The sequence below is a fragment of the Heterodontus francisci genome, chromosome 11 (genome assembly GCF_036365525.1).
Source record: "Heterodontus francisci isolate sHetFra1 chromosome 11, sHetFra1.hap1, whole genome shotgun sequence".
NCBI classification, from domain to species: Eukaryota; Metazoa; Chordata; class Chondrichthyes; order Heterodontiformes; family Heterodontidae; genus Heterodontus; species Heterodontus francisci.
In genome coordinates, this window is record NC_090381.1 from 80,208,053 (window position 1) to 80,232,133 (window position 24,081).

At 41.9% G+C, this 24,081-nt stretch overlaps 1 protein-coding gene across 1 annotated transcript in view; it reads right to left on the reverse strand.

The window, feature by feature from the left end:
- Nucleotides 1-3,900: 3,900 nt before the first annotated feature.
- The window catches only part of psmd2 (proteasome 26S subunit ubiquitin receptor, non-ATPase 2), a 68,221-nt gene continuing 48,040 nt past the window's right edge, over nt 3,901-24,081 (reverse strand). The window contains exons 15-21 of the mRNA XM_068042323.1: nt 21,978-22,123; nt 20,989-21,072; nt 19,281-19,449; nt 9,590-9,684; nt 6,799-6,925; nt 5,367-5,485; nt 3,901-4,323 (exon numbers count right to left, since the gene is read on the reverse strand). Of these exons, the coding sequence (XP_067898424.1) occupies nt 4,141-4,323; nt 5,367-5,485; nt 6,799-6,925; nt 9,590-9,684; nt 19,281-19,449; nt 20,989-21,072; nt 21,978-22,123 (923 nt within the window). The 3' untranslated portion in view covers nt 3,901-4,140. The remainder of the gene's footprint in view (nt 4,324-5,366; nt 5,486-6,798; nt 6,926-9,589; nt 9,685-19,280; nt 19,450-20,988; nt 21,073-21,977; nt 22,124-24,081) is intronic.

The window sequence follows — 24,081 nt, forward strand, 5'->3', positions numbered from 1 at the left end:
AGGGTAACCAGGGAAAGGGTTGGCCCACTCAAGGACACAGATGGGAATCTATGTGTGGAGCCAGAGGAAATGGGTGAGGTGCTAAATGAGTACTTTGCATCAGTATTCACCAAAGAGAAGAACTTGGTGGATGATGAGCCTAGGGAAGGGAGTGCAGATAGTCTCAATCATCTCATTATCAAAAAGGAGGAGGTGTTGGGTGTCTTGCAAAGCTTTAAGGTAGATAAGTCCCCAGGGCCTGATGGGATCTACCCTAGAATACTGAGGGAGGCAAGGGAAAAAATTGCTGGGACCTTGACAGAAATCTTTGCATCCTCATTGACTACAGGTGAGGTCCCAGAGGACTGGAGAATAGCCAATGTTGTGCCTTTGTTTAAGAAGGGTGGCAAGGATAATCCAGGAAATTATAGGCCAGTGAGCCTTACATCAGTGGTAGGGAAACTATTAGAGAGGATTATTCGGGACAGGATTTACTCCCATTTGGAAACAAACAAACTTATTAGCAAGAGACAGCATGGTTTTGTGAAGGGGAGGTTGTGTCTTACTAATTTGATTGAGTTTTTTGAGGAAGTGACGAAGATGATTGATGAAGGAAGGGCAGTGGATGTTATCTATATGGACTTTAGTAAAGCCTTTGACAAGGTCCCTCATGGCAGACTGGTACAAAAGGTGAAGTCACACGGGATCAGAGGTGAGCTGGCAAGATGGATACAGAACTGGCTCGGTCATAGAAGACAGAGAGTATCAGTGGATGGGTGTTTTTCTGAATGGAGGGATGTGACCAGTGGTGTTCCGCAGGGATCAGTGCTGGGACCTTTGCTGTTTGTAGTATATATAAATGATTTGGAGGAAAATGTAGCTGGTCTGATTAGTAAGTTTGTGGACGACACAAAGGTTGGTGGAGTTGCGGACAATGATGAGGATTGTCAGAGGATACAGCAGGATATAGATCAGTTGGAGACTTGGGCAGAGAAATGGCAGATGGAGTTTAATCCAGACAAATGTGAGGTAATGCATTTTGGAAGGTCTAATGCAGGTGGGAGATATACAGTAAATGGCAGAACCCTTAGGAGTATTGACAGGCAGAGAGATCTGGGCGTACAGGTCCACAGGTCACTGAAAGTGGCAACACAGGTGGATAAGGTAGTCAAGAAGGCATACGGCATGCTTGCCTTCATCGGTCGGGGCATAAAGTATAAAAATTGGCAAGTCATGTTGCAGCTGTACAGAACCTTAGTTAGGCCACACTTAGAATATTGCGTGCAATTCTGGTCGCCACACTACCAGAAGGACGTGGAGGCTTTGGCGAGGGTACAGAAGAGGTTTACCAGGATGTTGCCTGGTCTGGAGGGCATTAGCTATGAGGAGAGGTTGGAAAAACTCGGATTGTTTTCACTGGAACGACGGAGGTAGAGGGGCGACATGATAGAGGTTTACAAAGTTATGAGCGGCATGGACAGAGTGGATAGTCAGAAGCTTTTTCCCAGGGTGCAAGAGTCAGTTACTAGGGAACATAGGTTTAAGGTGCGAGGGGCAAAGTTTAGAGGGGATGTGCAAGGCAAGTTTTTTTACACAGAGGGTGGTGAGTGCCTGGAACTTGCTGCCAGGTGAGGTGGTGGAAGCAGATACGATAGCGACGTTTAAGAGACATCTTGACAAATATATGAATTGGAAGGGAATAGAGGGATATGGGCCCCTGAAGTGCAGGTGTTAGTTTCGGCAGGCATCAAGATCGGCGCAGGCTTGGAGGGCCGAATGGCCTATTCCTGTGCTGTACTGTCCTTTGAAGGCCGATAAATCCCAGGGCCTGATGGGATGCATCCCAGAGTACTTAGGAAGTGGCCCTAGAAATTGTGGATGCATTGGTTGTCATCGTCCAAGATTCTATAGACTCTGGAACAGTTTCTAGAGATTGGAGGGTAGCTAATATAACCCCACTATTTAAAAAGGGAGGTAGAGAGAAAGAAGGGAATTATAGATCAGTCAGCCTGACGTTGGTAGTGGGGAAATTTCTAGAGTCCATTATCAAAGATTTTATAGCAGAGCACTTAGAAAACAGTGGTAGAATCGGGCAGAGTCAGCATGGATTTACGAAAGGGAAATCATGCTTGACAAATCTACTAGAATTCTTTGAGGATGTAACTAGTAGAGTTGATGAGGGGGAGCCAGTGGATGTGGTTTATTTGGACTTCCAGAAGGCTTTTGACAAAGTCCCACATAAGAGATTAGCATGTAAAATTAAAGAGCATGGGATTGGGGGTAGTGTATTGTGATGGATAGAAAATTGGTTGGCGGACAGGAAACAAAGAGGAGGGATAAATGGGTCTTTTTCTGAATGGCAGGCAGTGACTAGTGGGGTAGATCTGTGCTAGGACCCCAGCTATTCACAATATACATTAATGATTTAGATGAGGGAACTAAATGTAATATCTCCAAATTTGCAGACGACACAAAACTGGGTGGAAGGATGAGTTGTGAGGAGGATGCAGAGAGGCTTCAGGGAGATTTGAACAAATTGAGTGAGTGGGCTAATGCACGGCAGATGCAGTATAATGTGGATAAACGTGAGGTTATCCACTTAGCTAGCAAAACAGGAAGGCAGATTATCTGAACGGCTATAAACTGACAGAGGGGAATATGCACCTGAGTGCTCTCGTACACCAATCGCTGAAGATAAGCATGCAGGTGCAACAGGCAGTAAAAAAGGCAAATGGTATGTTGGCCTGCATAGTGAGAGGATTTGAGTACAGGAGCAGGGACATCTTGCTGCAATTATACAGGGCCTTTGTGAGGCCACACCTGGAATATTGTGTGCAGTTTTGGTCTCCTTATCTGAGGAAGGATGTTCTTGCTATAGAGGGAGTGCAGCGAAGGTTTACTAGACTGATTCCTGGGATGGTGGGACTGATGTATGAGGAGAGATTGAGTCGGTTAGGATTATATTCGCTGGAGTTCAGAAGAGCGAGGGGCATCTCATAGAAACCTATAAAATTCTAACAGGACTTGACAAGGTAGATGCAGGAAGGATGTTCCCGATGGTGGGGGAGTCCAGAACCAGGGGTCATAGTCCAAGGATACTGGGTAAACCTTTCAGGACTGAGATGAGGAGAAATGTCTTCACCCAGAGAGTGGTGAGCCTGTGGAATTCGCTACCACAGAAAGCAGTTGAGGTCAAAATATTGTATGCTTTCAAGGAGTTAGATATAGCTCTTGGGTCTAAAGGGATCAAAGGGTATGGGGCGAAAGCGGGATCAGCCATGATCATAATGAACAGCGCAGCAGGCTCGAAGGGCCTATTCCTGCTCCTATTTTCTATGTTTCTAAAAACTAGGGTTGTGCCTCACTTTAATTTAGAAGGTTAAGGTGTGATTTGATTGAAGTTTTCAAGATATTAAGGGAAACAGAAAGGGTAGATAAAGAGAAACTGTTTCCACTGGTTAGGGAATCTAGGATCAGGGCCATACTTTAAAATTTAGAGCCAGACCTTTCAGGAGTAAAATTAGGAAACACTTCTGGACACAAAGGGCAACAGAAGTTTAGAACTCTCTTTTGCAAACTGCAACTGATGCTAGATCAACTGTTAATTTAAAAACCTTGAGATTGATAGATTGTTAACCAAAGGTATAGAAGGATATGGGGCAAAGGCAGGTATATGGAGTTAGGTTGCAAATCAGCCATGATGTCAATGCAGAATAGGCTCGAGGGGCTAAGCTGACCAACTCCTGTTTCAATGTTCCCATGTCCCATACTTTTGATAATGTATTTAATAGGCAAACCAATAATGATAATGTAGTTTAAAATGGTTATTTTACACATCATGTACAATATAATACACTTTTAATGATGGAATATAAACATGAACAATCACTATAAAAGACCAATATTATAAATAAACCTATATTTGTGGACCAGAAATAACTTTATTTTAGGTATTACAGCATTATAACAAAACTTAATGAAGTACATCAATCATGCGGTAAAGTAATATAAAATATAGAAGCTCTGAGCCAATATTTTAAACCGGCTCAAAAGCAGACTGGTAATCATATTTTGTCAATGGTTCATCAGTACTTTTTGGGCATGGATGACGACTATTCTCAAAGAAACTCCATGTACAAAGGGCCAAGTATTAACTACAAGTTACAAACTATAATTGGGATTTTTGCGCAAAATGACAAACCCCTCAAGAATTGGGGTTAGAGGTATGTACTCTTCGGTTGCCAACTCAGCTCTTTCGCCATGTGCTAATAGCACAGGTGTAGTGTGCGTCTGGAATCCCGTGATGGTCTTGGGCTTGCCTGCTTGGCCTACAACATCCACAGCCTGCAACAAAACCAGAAGAGTTAATAGATCTTTTCCAACAATTTAATTTCCACCGTTGATTATCAGCCCTGTCGCATTCCCTAGTTGAGAGATCAGTTAAGCCACCAGCTCAAATGCTTCTACCAAATGTTACTGGCACAAACTTTTGGGTGATGTGGGGGAATATCAGGTGAGCCGTTAAGATTTTCCAAGTTTCCTCTTCACCCCGAGGAGGGATAGAAAAGGAAACAAATTTCCCATCTTCAACTCAACACTTCCCACTGACATCAGCCCAAGAATTTCAGCTTGCTATGTGAGCAACTGTGGAAGCAAAAACTGAATCTTATTATATGGCACAGTCAACAGATACATCACTGCACAATGTACATGAAGATATTAAATGAAATCAAGTAGGAAGAAAAGCAGTTTAAATTATATTTAAGATAATTACTGATAAGTGCTTGAATTGTGCCTAAATCTACAGCATAAGCAACTCTCTCTTGAATGTGGTCATAATTCAAAACTGCACATGTACTGTCTTGCACAAATAAACTGTGCCTGCAGCAAAATGGGTGCATTTTTTAAAACTTCTGCTTTGCTTGGAATGAGTTTTTCCAAACTTTTCAACCTTTAACCAAGCTTTATTGATGGAGATCAGTATTGCTGTCGGATTCCACAGGTTCTGAAGGAATACATATTTAAGACTATGAATTCTGAATTTGTCAACTTTTGGATTTTCTCACCACTTTTTGGGGGATTTGTGCAGACAATTTCTGTCCCCAGATGTAGTCAGGAACTGACTAGAGAATTGTGGCTGTGAAATCACACCCTACAATTCTAATACACATGGTGCAGGACGAATGCACTGCACCAGCATTCTTGCAAAATCAGCCAACTCAGTAATGCTCTGTAGCATTTATATTTTGCATAGACTAAATACACTCCTCATAAAAAAGATAAACAGTTTAGAAGCAGAGAGTCTGAAATTTGCATTTGTGGAGATGATTTTTGAACTAAAGTTCACTGCTTTAATTAATTCAACACACTATCATACACCTTCATACCTGGCCAACACGGACTGACACTGGCAATGGTTGGAGTTCTTCATCAAATGTAACTAGCATACGAGGCTGCATCGCAGCAACCAACCCATAAAGAATATAATGGGATTTCCCAAGAATTACTGTAAATAAAAAAAATTATTTTTAGACTATTTGCATATTAATCACCAATTCTACTAGTTTTATTTTGATTTGCTACATTTTCTAACTTTGTACAGGTTAAGTTTTTCATCTTCCCATTATCACAAAGATTTTGTTAGTCAAGTCCACTTAAATGAATAACTAAAAATTTCCATGCACAAATCCCTTTTCTTTCTTTTTCAATGATGACTGGCCCATTAAATAAATAATTGTTAAATAAAATATTTAAATGAATTGCAGAAGTCTGGATTTATTTATGTATTATACTGCCTTGTTGAAGTCTAAAGTGTTAAGCGCTTCTTTTAAACCAGTGTTTTCTCCAGTTGGGAACACTGCCTAGTAACCAATTCAGTGATGTTACCAAAACTTCACCAGGTATCAGGGCTCAAGCACTTTTGACAACCAATGTACAAATGCTGTTGCTTCGGTGTAAAAAAAAAATTCATTAGGTGTTAATAATCAAGCTTTCTAACGGTTAAAACTTAGCTATGCTAGATGTGACTATTGTTTTTAAAGGTCTTTTTTAAAGATTAATTGTGCTGCATTGTAATATGTATATTGAAATGAAATAAATTACAAATATAGTTGGTTATCCAGAAAAACCGTGGGACCATTTATTCAGTGCTGTAACTGCAATCCAGTTTGGTAGCTTCTTGCCAAACTTGATACAATGGTTACAATAGCTAAAACTGACAGAAGAATATAACAAAAGACAAAATATTGCAGAAGCTTGAAATCTGAAATAAAAAAAGAAATTGCTGGAAACACTCGGCAGGTCAGGTAGCAACTACTGGGAGAGAAAAAGGACGATGACCTTTCATCAGAAACCTACAACATTAATCTGTTGCTCTCGCCACAGACAAGGCAAAATGCTGAGATACTACTGAGAACTGAAAATAATGTTCACACAAATGTGCATTAGGTGATCGTGATGTCAATAAGTTTTTGGTTAAAAAGTGCATTAATTAATGATGCTAATCACATCAAACCTGGTTATATCAGGCTCGACATGGACCAACAAAATAGTCAGTGGGCTCACTGCATTAGGTTTTATCTTCTGCATTAATGAAATTTTTTCCGATTTTTGATTTAAAACAGATTCACAAAGAGGAGAGAGGATTTTAAAAGGTTGCCAAGTGTTAACATTTAACTTAATTTCAATTACAAAGCTTCAAGTGTTTAAAATTTGATAAATATGCTAAAAATCTATTCAATATACAGCAGTCATTAACACTTTTGTACTGATGCAATTAACCATGCATTAGAACTCTAAATTAAACTGAACAAAACTTACTGTTCTTCACATCGAGAAAAGAGACCAGTACAGTGAGAAGACCAGCCACTGCCACTTGACTCATTAGTTGTCTGTCGCTGTGGTATGGACATAATGTGAGCGTTCCTTTTCCAAGGTGCGTCAAACCCTATCACAGGAACACAACACAAATTTAAGTTCTAGGTACCTGATGATTTTGCTTTGATTTCATATATTCTTATGATACGAGAAAGTAGTACAATATTGGCAATTAACCCAACTTCAAAATGGTCCCTAAAGCAAAGTTCCACAAACAGCTGCTAAGTGCTGCATTGGCTTCGCGTGGGACAAGATGGCCACTGTCACTTTCCCCTACCAGTGAATCAAGCTACTCCACCTAGTGTCTCAAATAAGAATGGATGAAACCATTACAATTGAAAATAGACATTTTCATAGCTCCTGAACTCAAACATATATGGTGGAAAAACCACCCATATGGCAATTATGGCAGACCACTTAACAGAAAATTTATTTTGCAGTTCATTGCGTTACCACAAAACATTTGGAAAATTCTATCCACATCACAAAGGCTTTTTTAACTGCCCACCCCAGACAAACATATCCCTTCCAGGGGGCATTTGTTTTTTCTGATGTATAGTTTTACTGGCACCAGACCCCTGCGATACCTTGATCAAATAGCTATTATTCATGTGAGCCTTGTCGAGGCTTCTGCAGTGGCGCTGCTGATACTGCTGAGCTGCAGTCCCTATGATTGGCCGACAGCTCTTGGAAGTGGGATCCCCGTTTTTAAAGGGACAGGGATACTGACATGGGACACTTAGGCAGAAAAACAATAGAGGATCGCTGCTTGGGGGTGGCAGGGGAAACGAAAAGGCCGAGGCGCAGTTCCCCCTGCCTTTTTGGCCTCGCACCGGGAGCTCCACCTCTTCCACAAAATCCAGCCCATCAATATAGATAAGTGTGAAGTGGCACATTTTGGTAGGAAGATTAAGGAGGCCACATACTCCTTGGAAAATAAGATTCTAAATAGAGGAGCAGAGGGATCTGGGACACAGATGTACAAATCATTAAAAATAGTGTTACAGGGTTAACAAAGCCATAAAAAAAAAGCTTAGGTTCATTTCCAGAGGGACAGAATTGAAAAACAGAGAAGTTATATTAAACTTGCACCGAACCTTGGTTAAACGACATTTACGGAGTACGGTGCACAGCATATACAGGCATTGGTGAAGGCGCAAAAAAAGACTAACTAGGATGTTGTTTTCCTTAGAACAGAGGAGGGTGAGAGGTGACTTAATTGAGATGTACAAAATTATGAGAGGCCTAGATAGAGTAGACAGGAAGGACATGTTTCCCCTAGTGGAGAGGTCAATTACCAGGAGGCACAGATTTAAGGTGAGTGGTAAAAGGATTAGAGGGGACATGAGGAAGAACTTTTTCACCCAAAGGGCGGTGGGTGTCTGGAATTCACTGCCTGGATTGGTGGCGGAGACAGAAACCCTCAACTCATTTAAAAAGGTACCTGGGCATGCACCTGAAGTGCTGTAAACCTGCAAAGCTACGGACCAGGTGCTGGAAGATGAGATTAGATTGGGCGGCTAGTTTTCTTCAGCCGGCGCAAACACACTGGGCTGAATGGCCTCCTTCGGTGCTGTAATTTTTCAATGGTTCTATGTTACTAGAACTGAGGGGTTATAACTATAGGGGCTCTTTTTGCTAGAAAACAGAAAACAAAGGGGTGGCCTGATTGAGGTCTTTTAAGATTAGGCAGGGGTTTGATAAGGTAAATGTAGAGAAGATCTTTCCACTTGTGGGGTAGTCCAGAACTAGGGGCCATAAATATGAGATAGTTACTAATAAATCCTGGGTACTGCCTGTGTGGAGTTTGCAAGTTCTCCCTGTGTCTGCGTGGGTTTTCTCCGGGTCCTCCGGTTTCCTCCCACAAGCCAAAAGACTTGCAGGTTGGTAGGTAAATTGGCCATTATAAATTGCCCCTAGTATAGGTAGGTGGTAGGGAAATATAGGGACAGGTGGGGATGTGGTAGGAATATGGGATTAGTGTAGGATTAGTATAAAATGGGTGGTTGATGGTCGGCACAGACTCGGTGGGCCGAAGGGCCTGTTTCAGTGCTGTATCTCTAAAAAAAAAAAAATCCAATAGGGAATTCAGGAGAAACTTCTTTACCCAGAGAGTGGTGAAAATGTGGAACTCGTTGCCGCAAAGAGTGGTTGAGGAGAAGAGCATAGATACATTTAAGGGAAGCTGGATAAACGAGGGAGAAAGGACTCGAAGGATATGCTGATAGGGGGAGATGAAGAGGGGTTGGAGGAGGTTCGTGCAAAGCATAAACTGCAGCATGTACCAGTTGGACCGAATGGCTTGTTTCTGTGCTGTAAATTCTATGTAAATTTATGAATGTTGGTAACCTTTTGACCACAGGCAGCTTCAAAGCGGAGCTCCGAACTTGCCCTGTACCACGTCAGTCACAAAAATATACTTCCAACATGAGCTGTGATTTGCCTTTGCTTATACCTCGATTCTCAAAGTATAGGAGATATTAATATGAATCTCACAATTTTGAACCTGCCTACCTGATCTGCAAAAACATTACAGGTAGCACCAACTAGGTTGAGGGACACAAACATTTTAAAAATAAATAGACCTCAGGATTGATAAAGGGATTAAAAAGTGCAGGTTCCTTAAAAATCAGTTGATTTGCATTTCAACAGTTCTCACTTAAAACTTTCATACATCATCTTAAATGCTTCATCAGTAATTCATAATAATGCTTCAGAAGAACTGCGCACGTACCTGTGCTATTCTGACCATGAAGAGATTATTTGGATCCTTGGCATGGTACTGTGCTAACTGTCTCAACATGGCTGCCAACCTGGCATTGTTAGTACCTGTAAATAGAAGGATTCATCAATTTAAATTAAAAGTAAGCTTGTGTTTATACAGCATTGCATCACATCTTTACAACGTCCCACAGTGAATTACTTTTGAACTGCAATTACTAATTTTAGAAAACTCAGTCAATTTGTATACAGCAAGGTTCCACAAACAGCCAAAGAATAAATAACCTGATAATCTGAAAGACTGGTATTTACATAGTGCCTCCAATAGGACACCTCAAAGCGCTTTACAACCAATGAAATACTTTTGAACTGCAGTCAACATTGTAACGTAGGAAATGCGGCACCAATTTGTACAAAGCAAGCTCCCACAAATAGCAATGTGATAATGACCAGATTATCTATTTTAGTGGTAACAATTGAGAGACTACTGCTGGCCAGGACACCGGGGATAATTCCCCTGCTCTTCAAAATAGGGCTGTGGGATCTTTTGCGTCCAAGTGAAAGGGCAGACAGGGCCTCGGTTTAAAATCTCATTTGGCAGTGCAGCGCTGCCTCAGTACTGCACTAGAGTGTCAGCTTAGATTGTTGTGCTCAAGTCCTGGAGCGGAACTTGAATCCACAACCTTGTGTGAGAAGTGAGAGTGCTACCAACTGCACCAAGGCTGATGTGGTGGATTTGGTTCCAGTGGTGTTGGCTGAAGGAGGAATATTAGCAAGGACACTGGCACAGTTTACTGCTCCTTCTTGAATAGTGTCATGAGATCTTTTATATTCACCTAAACAGGCAGTTGGAGCCTCATTTAATGCCTCACCTGAAAATAGCACTTGACAATTCTGTATTCCTTCAGTACTGCAATAAAGTGTCACCTAGAGTGAGTGTCCAAGTCCATAATGGGAATTGAGCAACATTCTCACTCAGATGCAAGAGTTCAACTAAGCTAAGCTGAAAAAGTTAACGCAGTATCTAACAAACTTTACTACCTTCAATATATGGTATATACATTTAGAGCTGGATTTCATAAGCACACCACCGAGAGAGCCGCCGCGATCTCAAGGACTGCTGCTCATTTAAATAGCCAGGACGGGCTACCCCCACAATCACGTGGCTAGATGGGCTGTCCATCCCCAGCAATGGCGTCAGCTGCTTGTGCACAGGCGTTGGTGCCATTTTTAGGGCTGCCAGCTCTACCAGCATATTTAAATATTTAAAGATAGATGGAATAAAAATTAAATGAAAGTATTTATTTTACCCCTCTCCCACACACCCCCACCAAACACACCTTTATCATCTGACCTACCCCCCCCAAACTGCACAAAGTTTAAACTATAACCCTTCCCACCATCCCCTACACCCATGACATTAATCTGACCCCATTCCCCACCCATCCCCTGCACTGATAAACTTACATCCTTCCCACCAGTGTTCCGCCTCCTTTCCCCAGACAGGGATCCAAAGGCGCGGGAGTGCGGGCCGCCACTCTGAAGATCGCGATGGGCCCGCAAGATCCCAGGTAAGTGCATGTTAATTTATTAATTTTATTCATCTGCATAGGTCAATTCAGCTCCGGTCACCCAGCAGCAGGGAGACAGCCACAGTGCCTCGCCACCGCTGGGAGGATCGGGCCGGGTCTGCCGGCATCTTGGTCCATGACGGGCCTCATCTGCAGCCATCTTCAAGCACCCCCACCACCCCCCGCCCCCCAACCCCCAACCATGGATCCTGATGTCGAGGGCTCCTTAAAATCCAGCCCTTAATTAATTTTTCATATGGTTATTTGCAATGTGTTACTACTGACAGATACCCCGTCTTTATTCTAGAGACCTATTTTCAATGAATTCCATAACAGGTGACCATTCCCTTGATATGCACAATGAGGCAAAAATGGAGTAACTAAACTGAAGAATTGTGCACCAGTAGTTACTACAATGTCGCACTTGTAAGTTTGCTATTCTAATCAGAAATTACCCCAGTACCATGGTAGGTTTTGTATATATCAATAGCAAAATCATAGTTGCGAAGTCACTGCTTGTTATGGTACTCCCTTTTACACACACCAAGATGATCCATTCTTGGGCTGTGCAAAATTAGCTGATTTCAAACAGGGCATTTTGGCACACTGCAATTAGTAATGTTCCTGGACTAGCGAAATAATGAAATAAAAATGACTTGGGTGCACAACTTCAATCTTGATTGAAGACAAATACAGGCTGCCAGCAAGAAGCCTTACATACGAAAAATGATTACTTAAAATAAAGACAATAGCTAACTATTGGCAACTGTGCTTCAGAAGAACAAATTATATACAGGGCGGCACAGTGGTTACCACTGTAGTCTCTCAGCTCCAGTGACCCAGGTTCGGTTCTGGGTACTGCCTGTGCGGAGTTTGCAAGTTCTCCCTGTGACCCTGTGGGTTTCCGCCGGGTGCTCCAGTTTCCTCCCACAGTCAAAGACTTGCAGGTTGATAGGTAAATTGGCCATTGTAAATTGCCCCTAGTGTGGGTAGGTGGTAGGAGAATTGTGGGGATGTTGTAAGGAATATGGGATTAATGTAGGATTAGTATAAATGGGTGGTTGATGGTCGGCACAGACTCGGTGGCCCGAATGGCCTGTTTCAGTGCTGTATGACTCTATGACAGTGAGAATCTCTTCTTTTTCACTAGCAAGTTATACTTATATTTTGCTACTAGTCACAACAGAATTTGTGCACTGGTGATCACAAGTAATTTTTTTATCGTCTGGCTCCTCTGATATGTTCACTGGTTCAGCGAATTTATCAAATTTTTAAATGTTTGGGCAGCAAACTGGGGTTAAGTATAATAATTCACTGCATTTATCACAGGAAGACATGTCATATTGAACTACTTGTCCTAACCATAAGGAGACCCAGGAACAAGAGCTCTAAAAGTTGAGGCTTATGTATACCACAGGGAACAATTTCCCTCTTGAATAGAGAAAAAACAATTTAAGGCTTTATGCAGTTTGCAATTAAATAGTTCAAAAGATTCGTAGAGATGATGGGCCCCAACACAGTTTAAGTAGTTAAAATCTTCAGCCTCTGTCAAAATGGCACAAAGGGAGAGACCATCTGAAGATTCTAAATCAATAAGTACATCAAAATCTAGCTCAATGATTTATTCTTTTTTCGAGCCTATCCAAATTGTAAGAAGTGTGGATTCTGTCATTTTTACTGGTCTTTTTTTTGTATTATGAATTTTATGTACTTTCACATATAAAGTATATGTTTTGTATAAGCTTTTGGTAAATGAAGAGTTAACTTTAGCTGTGTATCTTACTGGGGGAAAGAAATGTTGCCTATACAGTTTAAGTCAACCAGAGTTGCTTTGTGATTACTTTGATAATCACAAGAAAAAGAACAGATATCGAAAACTATGTAACAAGCGGTGATCAAAATGTAACAGAAAAACAAGATGAGTCTCGCCGGAAATGTATGACCTAATAGCATGCAGTTAAAGGGAAAGAAAAGAACAGATATTTAAAACTATGTAACAAGTTATGATCAAAATGTAACAGAGAAACAAGATGAGTCTCGCCGGAAGTGTGAGATCTAATGGACCTCAAGGTTATAATGCATCGTTTGTACACATTATCTTGCGTATGTGACCATGATAAATGTACAAACGGAAGTACTGACAAATCAAACGGCAGGACCAATCGAAACAGTGATATGTATGAACCAACAGGAGAAGCCACCAGCGACAAAGAATGTGAGAACAGACCTGGAGAGGTTCGGTGCACAGATGTGAAGACGACAGAGGGAGACAAGAGGAGTCACGAGCCGTCTGTGCCACTCGAGCCAGTGGAGAGTAAAGGTCATCTGGACTAGGATATCAACTGTCTTGGATTTGTTAAGTATTCCTTTTAGCCTTAATAAATCCTGATGCCACGACATCAGGTGTCTCCTTGTCCGAATTCTTATTGCCTGGTCCAAGAACAAATTATAAGTAAGGTTCGAAATCTTACATTAGCACCCCAGACAGGACCAGACCAGGACTTGGAATATTTGGTGTTAGTGGGTAGGGACCTTGGTAGTGTTTGGCCGGCCATCATTCACGCCAGGGAAGGAAAGCCTCAGGGTTGTGGGATCAACAGAACTTGCCAGTCGATTAAAGGAGAGAGTGAAAAGATGTTAGGGAAGAATAAAGAATAATGTTCTGTTGACATACAAAGAGAAATTAGATAAAGTATCAGATGGTGAGATTCAGATTTTGTTGACGATATTTAACAAAGGGTGAGAGAGCTTCCTTCGACAAAGTAGTTGCGTTCATTCAAGGGAGAGTGGACAACAAAAAGGTGAAAGCAAAAAAGGCAAGAGACCTACTTGCCTATGGCGCATTTCATTACGCTAATAAAAGTGACAATTGGACACAACCAAAGCAAACTGAAATAAAGAATTTCAAACAATTACAAGACTTACGTGCGCAAAAAGATCAGGAGATTAGTCGGTTGGAAAAACAAGTCCAAAGTTTAGAAATAAACAAGCAGCAAAATGCAGTGATGTTGCAGCAGCAAAGCTTTACTTGCTTAATTCACTAATGGTTAAATGCAAGCAGCAGGAGGAAGAATTGAATACTCATGGTAGGGAGAATGTAAAGCTTAGACAGGATGCGCAAGGTGCCACAGGAGAAGCTGTTAAAACAGCCAGATAAGGAGGCTGACCACTCCCAATGCCAACTGAAAATCTTGGAACTGGAGGGACGATTAGGGAAACAAGTGCTCGTCACCGTGGTGACAATGACAAGCAAAGTGGGAGGTGACATAGACTACTAACCTAGCTAATAAGGCAGCCCAATACAGCCATGATGATGATTGGCCGAAACCCAAGATGTCTGTTGGATTCCAGGTTTGTCCTGGCCCTCCAGTGGCAATTGTAACAACCACAACCACTTCAGGCAGGGATGGTGATATAAGCCTTAGAGAGCAAGGCTCAGCTCCATTGACCCATACAGAGTTGCAAGCCTGCGTACATGAGTTAGGAACCATTCAAGATAGGGACGATCCCCTTGAGGTTAACAGGCGCTCGGCAAATTCCCTACAGGGTCACTTATAATTAGAAACGGGAGATTGAAAACACGCTTACTCTATGTGACTCAAAATTGAAGTCCAACCTACAGCATGCCGTCTATGACGCTTTGAGCAGTCCCCGCGCCACCATGATCAATATCCTTAATGCCCTCGGTATAAGGACTATTAAGAAGCATTGCATCGGACCAGCCATAATGCTGAGGAGTCACAAGCTTTTGCCAAGCGGCTGTACTATATGTACAGCCACTTTCAGAATGAGCCTACCGATGGCATGGAGGGTGAATGGTTTAAGCTCGTTTTCCTTAAGAATTTGGCACCCCTTGTTAAACAGACAACGGGTGCAACTGTGGGTTCGGGACATCTGTTTCGTAGCGTACTAAACTGTGTTACCTGAGCCTGGCACCTCAAAAGGAACCCTAAAGTCCTAATTCAAAGGGGTTTTGGGCAGTTGCGGCAGTGGAAGGCCCTAGTTACGCTCCCAACTGGGCCCCCGCCCCACCAATACGACCCAGGCCTGCTATAACTGTGGAAGACTTGGTCACTTGTCTGTGACTGTTGGGGCCATAAACCCCCTCCAAGACACCATGGGGCTCAGGAACCACCGGAGCGCAATCCGCCCCCAATTTATACTCCACCGCCTGAACCCAAGCCCTCAGGGCTTGAGCAGGAGGTTACAAAGCTACTGGCATTACTGAAGACCCAAATAATTACCGGTGGCCCCCAGTCCAGCTGCCCATTCACTTCCTAGTGTTCCTCCTCCCCCTCTTCCTCCCGTTGAAGGGCAATTGGGGTCTGGATGAAGGGGCCAGGCCCCCTCTTGGTCCTGAGTGGGGTTCCGAAGTGATGGTAACGGATGACCAGTCATCTCATTTGCCCTACCGGGGGACCAGCAACAGATTATGCTAATTGATACCAGTTCTGCCACTACCATCATCCATACCCCACACCCTGAACGCTTTGCGGCGGCAGGCAAGGGTTATCTTGTTTGGGATTTGATGGAAAAGCTACTACTGCTTATACAGGAAAGGCCTCCGAACTTTGACTGAGAGGTGTCACCTGTGTATTATCTTCACCTTTGCTAATGTCTATGCCTGACGGACGAGGTATTTTGGGAACTGATGCTTTGAATCAAAGCGGAGCGGTCATTGACTACAACCAAACTTGAATTTGGTTGGGGTTGGCATGCAAAGTTTTAGTGAAGTTTCTGATGCTTACTCTGTCATTACTATTAAAACGCCATGCCTCCACAATCCTCCTGAACATGTGGACCCTCAGGCTTGTTGGCTTGTTCAGCAGCACTTGAACGTTTTTGCCACTAACTAACATGACTGTGGCAGGATGGAAAGAGAAGAATCCACGAACAGACCCCTTCCTTCCTTTGTTAAACAGTACCCCATCCCCAAAAATAGTTATCCTTACATCAGGGACACAGTTCAGTCCTTTGTTAAACAAGGCATTTTCAGGCCTGGCACTTTCACGATCAATTCACCGATATGGTCAGTTAAAAAACCAGATGACAGCTGGAGGCTAACTATAGGCTACCATAAAGTTAATTCTGTGACCACGGCACGCTCCCCAGTTGTCCAAGAAACCCCTAGCCTCCGGTCACAAGTGCCGGTAGGATCGTAATATTTCTCCACCTTGGATATTTCAAATGGGTTCTGGAATATCCCCGTTAGAAGGGAAGATCAGTTTAAGTTCGCTTGCACGTTTGAAGACCAAAGCTATACTTGGACTTGCTTACTCCAAGGGTTTCACAATGTTCCGACAATCTTCCACAAGCGAATGACAGCAGCTCTGAAAGGCTTTTCTAAGCCTGAATGCCTTTTTCAGTATGTGGATGATCTGCTCCTAGCAACAGGAACTATGGATGAGCACCTATTACTGTCAGATGAACTGTTAACAATCCTGACATGGTCGGGACTTAAAGTAAGTCCTAAGGCAGCCCAATTATTCCAAGAGGAAGTCACCATTTTAGGAGTAATGATCTCTCGCTACAGCACAGTCCAGACACTCTCAAAGCTGGAATCATCCGAAGTCTTCTGCTCCCTACCTCTAAAACCGTTCTCCAATCGTCCCTAGGCCTAGTCGGCAATCCGCGAAATTTTATTCCCAGCTTTGCCGAGCTAGCAAAGCCCTTGTATGAACTTTTAAAAAGCCCCAACAGAGTTCAGTCCAGTAGGACAAAGGATCACACCACGGCTGTAACGAGTCTCAAACGGGCAGTTATGCAAGCAACCTGCTGACTGATGCCTGATTCCACTCAACCGTTTCACCTGGAAATAGGGGCTACAGACCAGCGCCCGACTACTGTGTCGTGTCAAGAACACAATGGGAGACAACTGATAGCTTACACCTCAAGGATTCTGCAAGGAGCAAACACTACCTACTTGGTATGTGAATGCCACCTTCTAGCTATATTTTGGGCTGTTCAACACTTCACATACATTACAGGCCTTCAACAAATAATCTGACATTCGCTGCACACGCCACTGAACTTGTTAATGAAGCCTGGAGACTTGCTGGTCTCCTCATAGAGACTGAGTAAATGGACTTTAGAGTTACTGTAGTGGGACATTGATGTCACCCCTAAGTCGATGACAATGCTCCCACAGCTCTACATGAGGGCGACCCCCACAAATGTCCGCTGCCCCTTATTGATTTCGATTCACACCTTGTTTTGAAGGAACCCCTTAAGGAGGTCCCGGACGTCTATGTCGATAGTTCGGCGTATCACATGCAAGGAACACTTCATACAGGCTATGCAGTGATTCTACCAGACAAAGTAATCAAACAAAGAGCAGTTAAAGTGCCAACCATGGCACTCTCCTGAGTCACAAGGTTGTAGGTTCAAGTTCCACTCTTCCATTTGAGCACAAAAGTCAAAGCTAACACTCCAGTGTGGTACTGAGGGAGTGCTGCACTGTCGGAATTGGCGTCTTTCAGATAAGACATTAAACCAAGGGCCCCCCGACCTCGCAGGTGGGTGTATTAGATTCCATGACACTATTCCGAAGAGCAGGAGAGTTATCCCTAGAGTCCCTAGTATAAAAAAAAATGATCTGGTCATTATCACATTGCTATAATAAAAGCAAAATACTGCGGATGCTGGAAATCAAACAAAAACAAGAAATGCTGGATTCACTCAGCAGGTCTGGCAGCATCTGTGGAAAGAGAAGCAGAGTTAACGTTTCGGGTCAGTGACCCTTCTTCGGAATTATCACATTGCTGTTTGTGGAAGCTCGCTGAATGCAATTTGACTGCTGCATTTCCTACATTACAACAGTGACTACACATTAGAAGTATTGTATGGGCTGTAAAGCACTTTGGGATGTCCTGAGATCGTGAAAAGCATGACTTTTTTCAACAAAAGAAAAAATGAGCCAGTGCCAAGGACTTGAATCCCACTCAAGATTGTGGAACTACCCAAAAGGCAGAACCAACACTTATGAAGCAGAGGTGGTTGCTTCAAGGTTTTAACCTATGAAAAAGTTAATCTGTGGAATTTGTGGGTACTATTATTTTAAGCCAATGGTCACCATCTGGTGGAGTGTGTTGGATTCTGAAGCAGTAGAACGGCCTCAGCCAAAAAAAAACTTTACTAGATCTCCCTGATCAACTTGCAGGTGGCCTATGGGAAAGCTAAACCACCCACTGGAATATGCTGTTGATTCCACAGAATGATGTGCAGAGGATAAGACCTGTGGCAATCAAGCATGAACTGAACTCACTGACTTAACAAAAGGTTCCTTGGATACATCTTGAATAGGAATACAGGCCATTTGCCTGATAAATGTGTGTTATGTAGCACCTTTAATTTATAATACTGTCCCAAGGTGCTTCAGAGAAGTAATCAAATAAAAATGGAGGCCAAGCCAAAGGAGGGGCTAATGGGAGGGAAGAATAAAACTTGGTCCCTTCTAGAGTCTCAGTGCAAAAACAAGGAATAAACTGTGCGACCAATCATGATTTAACAAGATGCAGATAGACACTATGACTGGTGCCAATAACCGAGTTGATTTGTAGCACATGTCTGAATCCAGAAGGCATCTAGACGCATCAAGTAATAAATAAAAGAAACATTCCCCTTTAAAGGAAAAAAAACGCAGAAAATGAGATTTAACAGCATTTAACACTACAGAGCTATGTATTGTTAACAGGGAAAAGAACTGATATCCAAGAAAAACAGCATATATGTTCTGCAAAAGAGATATTTTGGAGTCGTGTCACCAGTATCGTATTTAGTGCCTTAAAAAGTTATTATTTCTATTACTTCTTATTGGTAAACTGAGTTTAGCCTAGTGGTGTGCTCTGGCTTTGAATGAAGAATCTTGAGTTTACAGAATAGTGTGTTGCCAAGTATAATGATTTTAAATAAGTATCTAAATTTTTTTTTAAATGTTAAAAGCAATGGTATAGAAGAATCACAGTTTCACTTAAGTATTATTCTGTTTATCTCAAAACATATAAACATACAGTTTCATGATATGGAGGCTTACTTAAAACTAATTTTGCCATTACTAAAAATCCCTTGGTATATTTCTATTAAGTTTTCATTACAGAACAAGTAAATGTCTCCTTGTTCAACGTTGTTACTCACCGCTTCCAACCATGCCCATTGCAAAAATAGAATTATGAGACACCTCTGGGTCAGCATCATGAGAGAACTTGCTCAAAGTGTCCAGTATACTCAACCGTGGATTAGAGACTGAAATCAACGCCAGTGCCAGTGGTACAGCACGTCTTAAAGTAGGCTCACCATACCTTAACTGCCAAAAAAAAGTTCAATGTAATTCTTGTGGTGTTAAAAAGCTTTATATTTTGTTGTACAAGATGCAGTTTTAGTAATATCCTACATTATAACTATTCATCTGAATTATGGGCAGTGTTTCAACAGATTAATATACTAAGACTAGACCATTTATGCTTCCAAGTAATGAAAAGCAACCAATGGCCAAAACCTAATACTTAATAGCTCAGAAGGATTTGAAAAAAAAACTGATACATTAAGTACTACAAACAACGTTGCTAACAGATACTGTGGTTTCTCAGCAAAATGCAGAGAGAACGATGGAACTTGCTTCTCCCTCCGCCAAAAGAAGGATCGAACATATATACTTACAGTTTTCACATCTAATCATTAATTCCACACTAATTTAAATCAGTCAACAGATTGGTACAACAATGACATGTTTGTACAAACCCTTTAATGTTAAAGCGAAGTGCCAAAGAACTTCACAAATTGAAATAGGTAGCCTTGCTATGTCCGGGAGGAGAGATGACCAAAAACTTGATGCAAAAAGGTTACTATAAGGAGGGACATTTTAGCTCTAGAGAAGGGCAATGAGAATGATCTTTGGTCTAAGGGCATTGAGCTATCATGGTAGAGCTTGTGCCTGAATTTAAACGTATAGGAGAGCAGCAGACAGAGGGAACCCAACTCTGGTCTTCAAAATTAGTAACACAGATAAATTGAGTTAATGGGGTCAGATAGAACTAGGGGTGATCTATTTGAATTCAGAGCAGGGAGTGAGGCTGAATGTGTGGAAGTCTTTTATTTCCCCCTCAGAGACTGACGTGTGGAATAGTGAATCCTTTTAATCCTTCAAGAGAGTGTTATGTTCATTTTTGCAAAACTACAGGACCATGGCAGAAGGAAAGCAAGACTTTTAGTAATTACTGAAGTTTGGAGCCTCCTGGGCTTGCCCGATTACCTTTTGAGGGATCACACGGGATTTTTTAAACTGAGGTTCCAGAATTGGCTACAGGTCTCAGTTTTTATTTTGTCCCTCTTGGGAGTTGGGGATATGGGGATGAGTCCAGTAAGAAATAGGGCAAATGCATATGGGCCAGATGGCCTTTCTTGTCCTAAGAACATGACATTTTAAATGGAGCAGAGAAAAAGTGGTGTAATGGGGTTGCTTAGGGAGCGAATTCCCGATAGTGGGGCTAGCATAACTGAAGGGACGAGAGGTACAAAAAAAAAGTCGTTAGAGTTGCAAAGAGTGTTGGAAGAGAATTAAGATTGAAAAGAATTGCAGATAGGGTGAACAAGGTCATGGAAGGGATTTGAATTATTGCAAGTCTTGACAGTTTTTAGGAAGGCATGTCCCAAGAACAAACTGTTTAAACTGTCAGTGCTACAAAAATATACAATTCTATTCAATAATTGACTGTAATAGGGCCAATTTCTCCTTCTAAGCTATGCTAATAATTGAATAGCAATATTCAAAATGACGATCAGTTGCTGGGACCTTTGGCAAAGTAATTTTCAAAATCTGCATTTTTGCAAACATTATAGAACTTACCAGGTGTCCAAAAGTACGCAGAGCCATTTCTGCTCCAATCTCTTCTCCCATGGCAATTAAAGCAATACCAAGCACTGCTACTCCCTAAAAATTACAAATAATTAAACAAATTCTCTTTTTAGTTGTTAATTGTTACTGATCTAATTATAATGCAAAGTAAAAAGTATACTTTCAATTTTTACATTTAATTTTCATTAAATAGGATACCATTTTAAAATGAACTTATATAGTTAGAATCAAAATTTGCCACAAAAGTCTTTTTGAAATACATATTGCAGTATTTCCCATGAATCAAATTAAGATTGGGAAATGCATCCTTTTTGCCATAACTTCAGATTCAAATTGCTAATGAACAACTGCATGGACATCGTACTTAGAAAGCAACTTTTGCTTTCTGGTATCATGTGAGGGATAGTCTCATACTTCAGGGATCAATCAATAGAAAGGTAACAGGTCTTGCAAAAATGTTCTTAAAAATTAACTAACACAAATCATTTGAGCTTTGCTAAGTAGATATTCCTGTTAGTCAATAGTTCACAAATTAAAGTCAATGAAATGACTGAGAAAAACATTCAATTTACAATCTTGCACCTCCCTGGTGGGGGCAACTTAATTCAGATCTTTAAAGCAACAATTGCAGAATTCACCGAACAGAATTTTGGAGTAAGTTTTGTTCTGCTTGCTGCCGATTTTGCCGATGCTGGAGATGCTTGTATTTCTGACAATTGGACCCATCTATTTACATATGTTTTAACTACCCATTTGTGCATCAAATTGTGCAAAATATAAATACAATTATATATTTCCTAAATTCTGCATATATGTAAACACATGAAACTGTAATAGAATAACTTGTCATTTTCCCATTTCAGCACAACACCCAAATCTTGCACAGCGGATTTTTACCATGCAACCATAAATATTAACCATTAGATGATAGAAATGTAACTGGGAAAATAACTAATATTTTCTGCTAGTTTGCATTATACCTGATGTGCTCCCATATCTGCTGCATTCTCTTTTTTGTCCTTATCTTTCTCTTTCTTTTTGTCTTTATCATCCTCTTTCTCTTTTGAATCGTAGTGCTCGCTGCAAATATGGAGTAACTGCTGGACTTTCAGTACATTACCAGAACCTAGAGAATTATAAATGCAATAATGGAAACAGATCACCTGCAAATCAATTAAAATCTTTAATTTCTCGTTCAATTTCTGAAAATGACTTCCAGTTTTCCTGCTTCCCTATAGTCTTGTATATCTCTCAAAATAGCAGCCTGGAGATATGCTCTCAGGCCTTTAACTGGCTAATCATTAGGAATTCTTAAACATGGCCTGGGATAACTCAATCTACTTATCCTTTCTGTGGGAAAGCACAATCAAAACTAGGAAGTTAGTGCACATTTTTTTTTTAATGGATGTAAAACCAATCCAAAACATGTGTTAGTATGCCAAATCCTTTGTGATGCAAGGGAATTAGATTTTCCTGTGCTATACTGCCAAACAAACAGGGAGTAAAGCAGCAAAGAAGGGAGGGCTACGGGTCCCATTGTTGGACTCCTGCCTTGCCAACGTCTTCCTAATCTCGTCCGCTGTGGTTCAGTGGAGTGTACACTCACTTCTCAGGTAGAAGATTGTGGGCTCAAGTCCCACCCAAACAACTGGAGTACAAAGATGCTGGATGACACTCCAGGGCAGTACTGAGGAGTACTGCACTGTCGGAGGTGCCATCTTTTGGATGAGATGTTAAACAAGACCCCACCTGCCCCCTCAGGCTGACATAAAAAATCCCATGGCACAATTTCAAAGATGATCAGGGAGTGTTCCCTGGTGTCCTAGCCAATATTTATCCCTTAACTAACATCACTTGAACAGAATCTGGTCATTATCACATTGTGGTTTGTGGGAGCTTGCTGTGCACAAATTGACTGCTGCATTTCCTACATTTCACAATGGTTATACTTCAAAGTTATTTCACTGAACCAGTCCATGTAGAATGCAACAAGACCTAGACAACATTCAGGCTTGGAAAGATAAGTGGCAAGTAACATTCACACCACACAGGTGCCAGGCAATGACCATCTCCAACAAGAGAGAATCTAACTGTCTTCCCTTGACATTCAATGACATTACCATCGCTGAATCCCCCATTATCAACATCCTGGGGGTTACCATTGACCAGCAATTGAACTGGACCAGCCACATAAATACTGCAGTTACAAGAGCAGGTCAGAGGCTGGGAATTCTGGGGCGAATAACCAACCTCCTGACTCCCCAAAGCCAATTCACCATCTACAAGGCACAAGTAAGGAGCATGATGGAATACTGTCCGCTTGCCGGGATGAGTGCAGCTCCAACAACACTCAAGAAGCTCAACACCATTCAGGACAAAGCAGCCCGCTTGACTGGTACCCCATCCACCACCTTCAACATTCATTCCCTCCACTACTGATGCACAGTGTAGCAGTGTGTATCATCTACAAGATGCACTGCAGCAACTCACCAAGGCTCCTTCAACAGCACCTTCTAAACCCACAACCGCTACTAACCACTTAGAAAGACAAGGGCAGCAGATCCATGGGAACACCACCATCTGCAAGTTCCCCTCCAAGCCACACACCATCCTGACTTGGAACTATATCACCTTTCCTTTACTGTTGCTGGGTCAAATTTCTGGAACTCCCTTCCTAACAGCGCTGTGGGTGTACATACACCACATGGACTGCAGCAGTTCAAGGCGGCAGCTCACCACCACCTTCTCAAGGGCAATTAGGAATGGGCAATAAGTATAGGCCTAGCCAGCGATGCCCACATCCCATGAAAGAAAATAAAATGTCTGTAAAGCGTCCCGAGGTCCTGAAAAGCTCTATATAAATGCTAGTCTTTTTCCTTTTCTGTCCTTCCCATGCACATAAGCAGGAAACTTGGCTGCCTGCCCCATTACATTCAAATGACAGCAATGGTGGTGGTGGAGTGGCAGGAAATTGGGTAATTTCCTTGCTTGTAGCCTCAAATGCTGTTGACTCGAAGGACCATGAAGTGGGCATCTAACTATGGCCATTGCTGGAGTAAGAGGGTCCAGTAATGAGCACCTCTT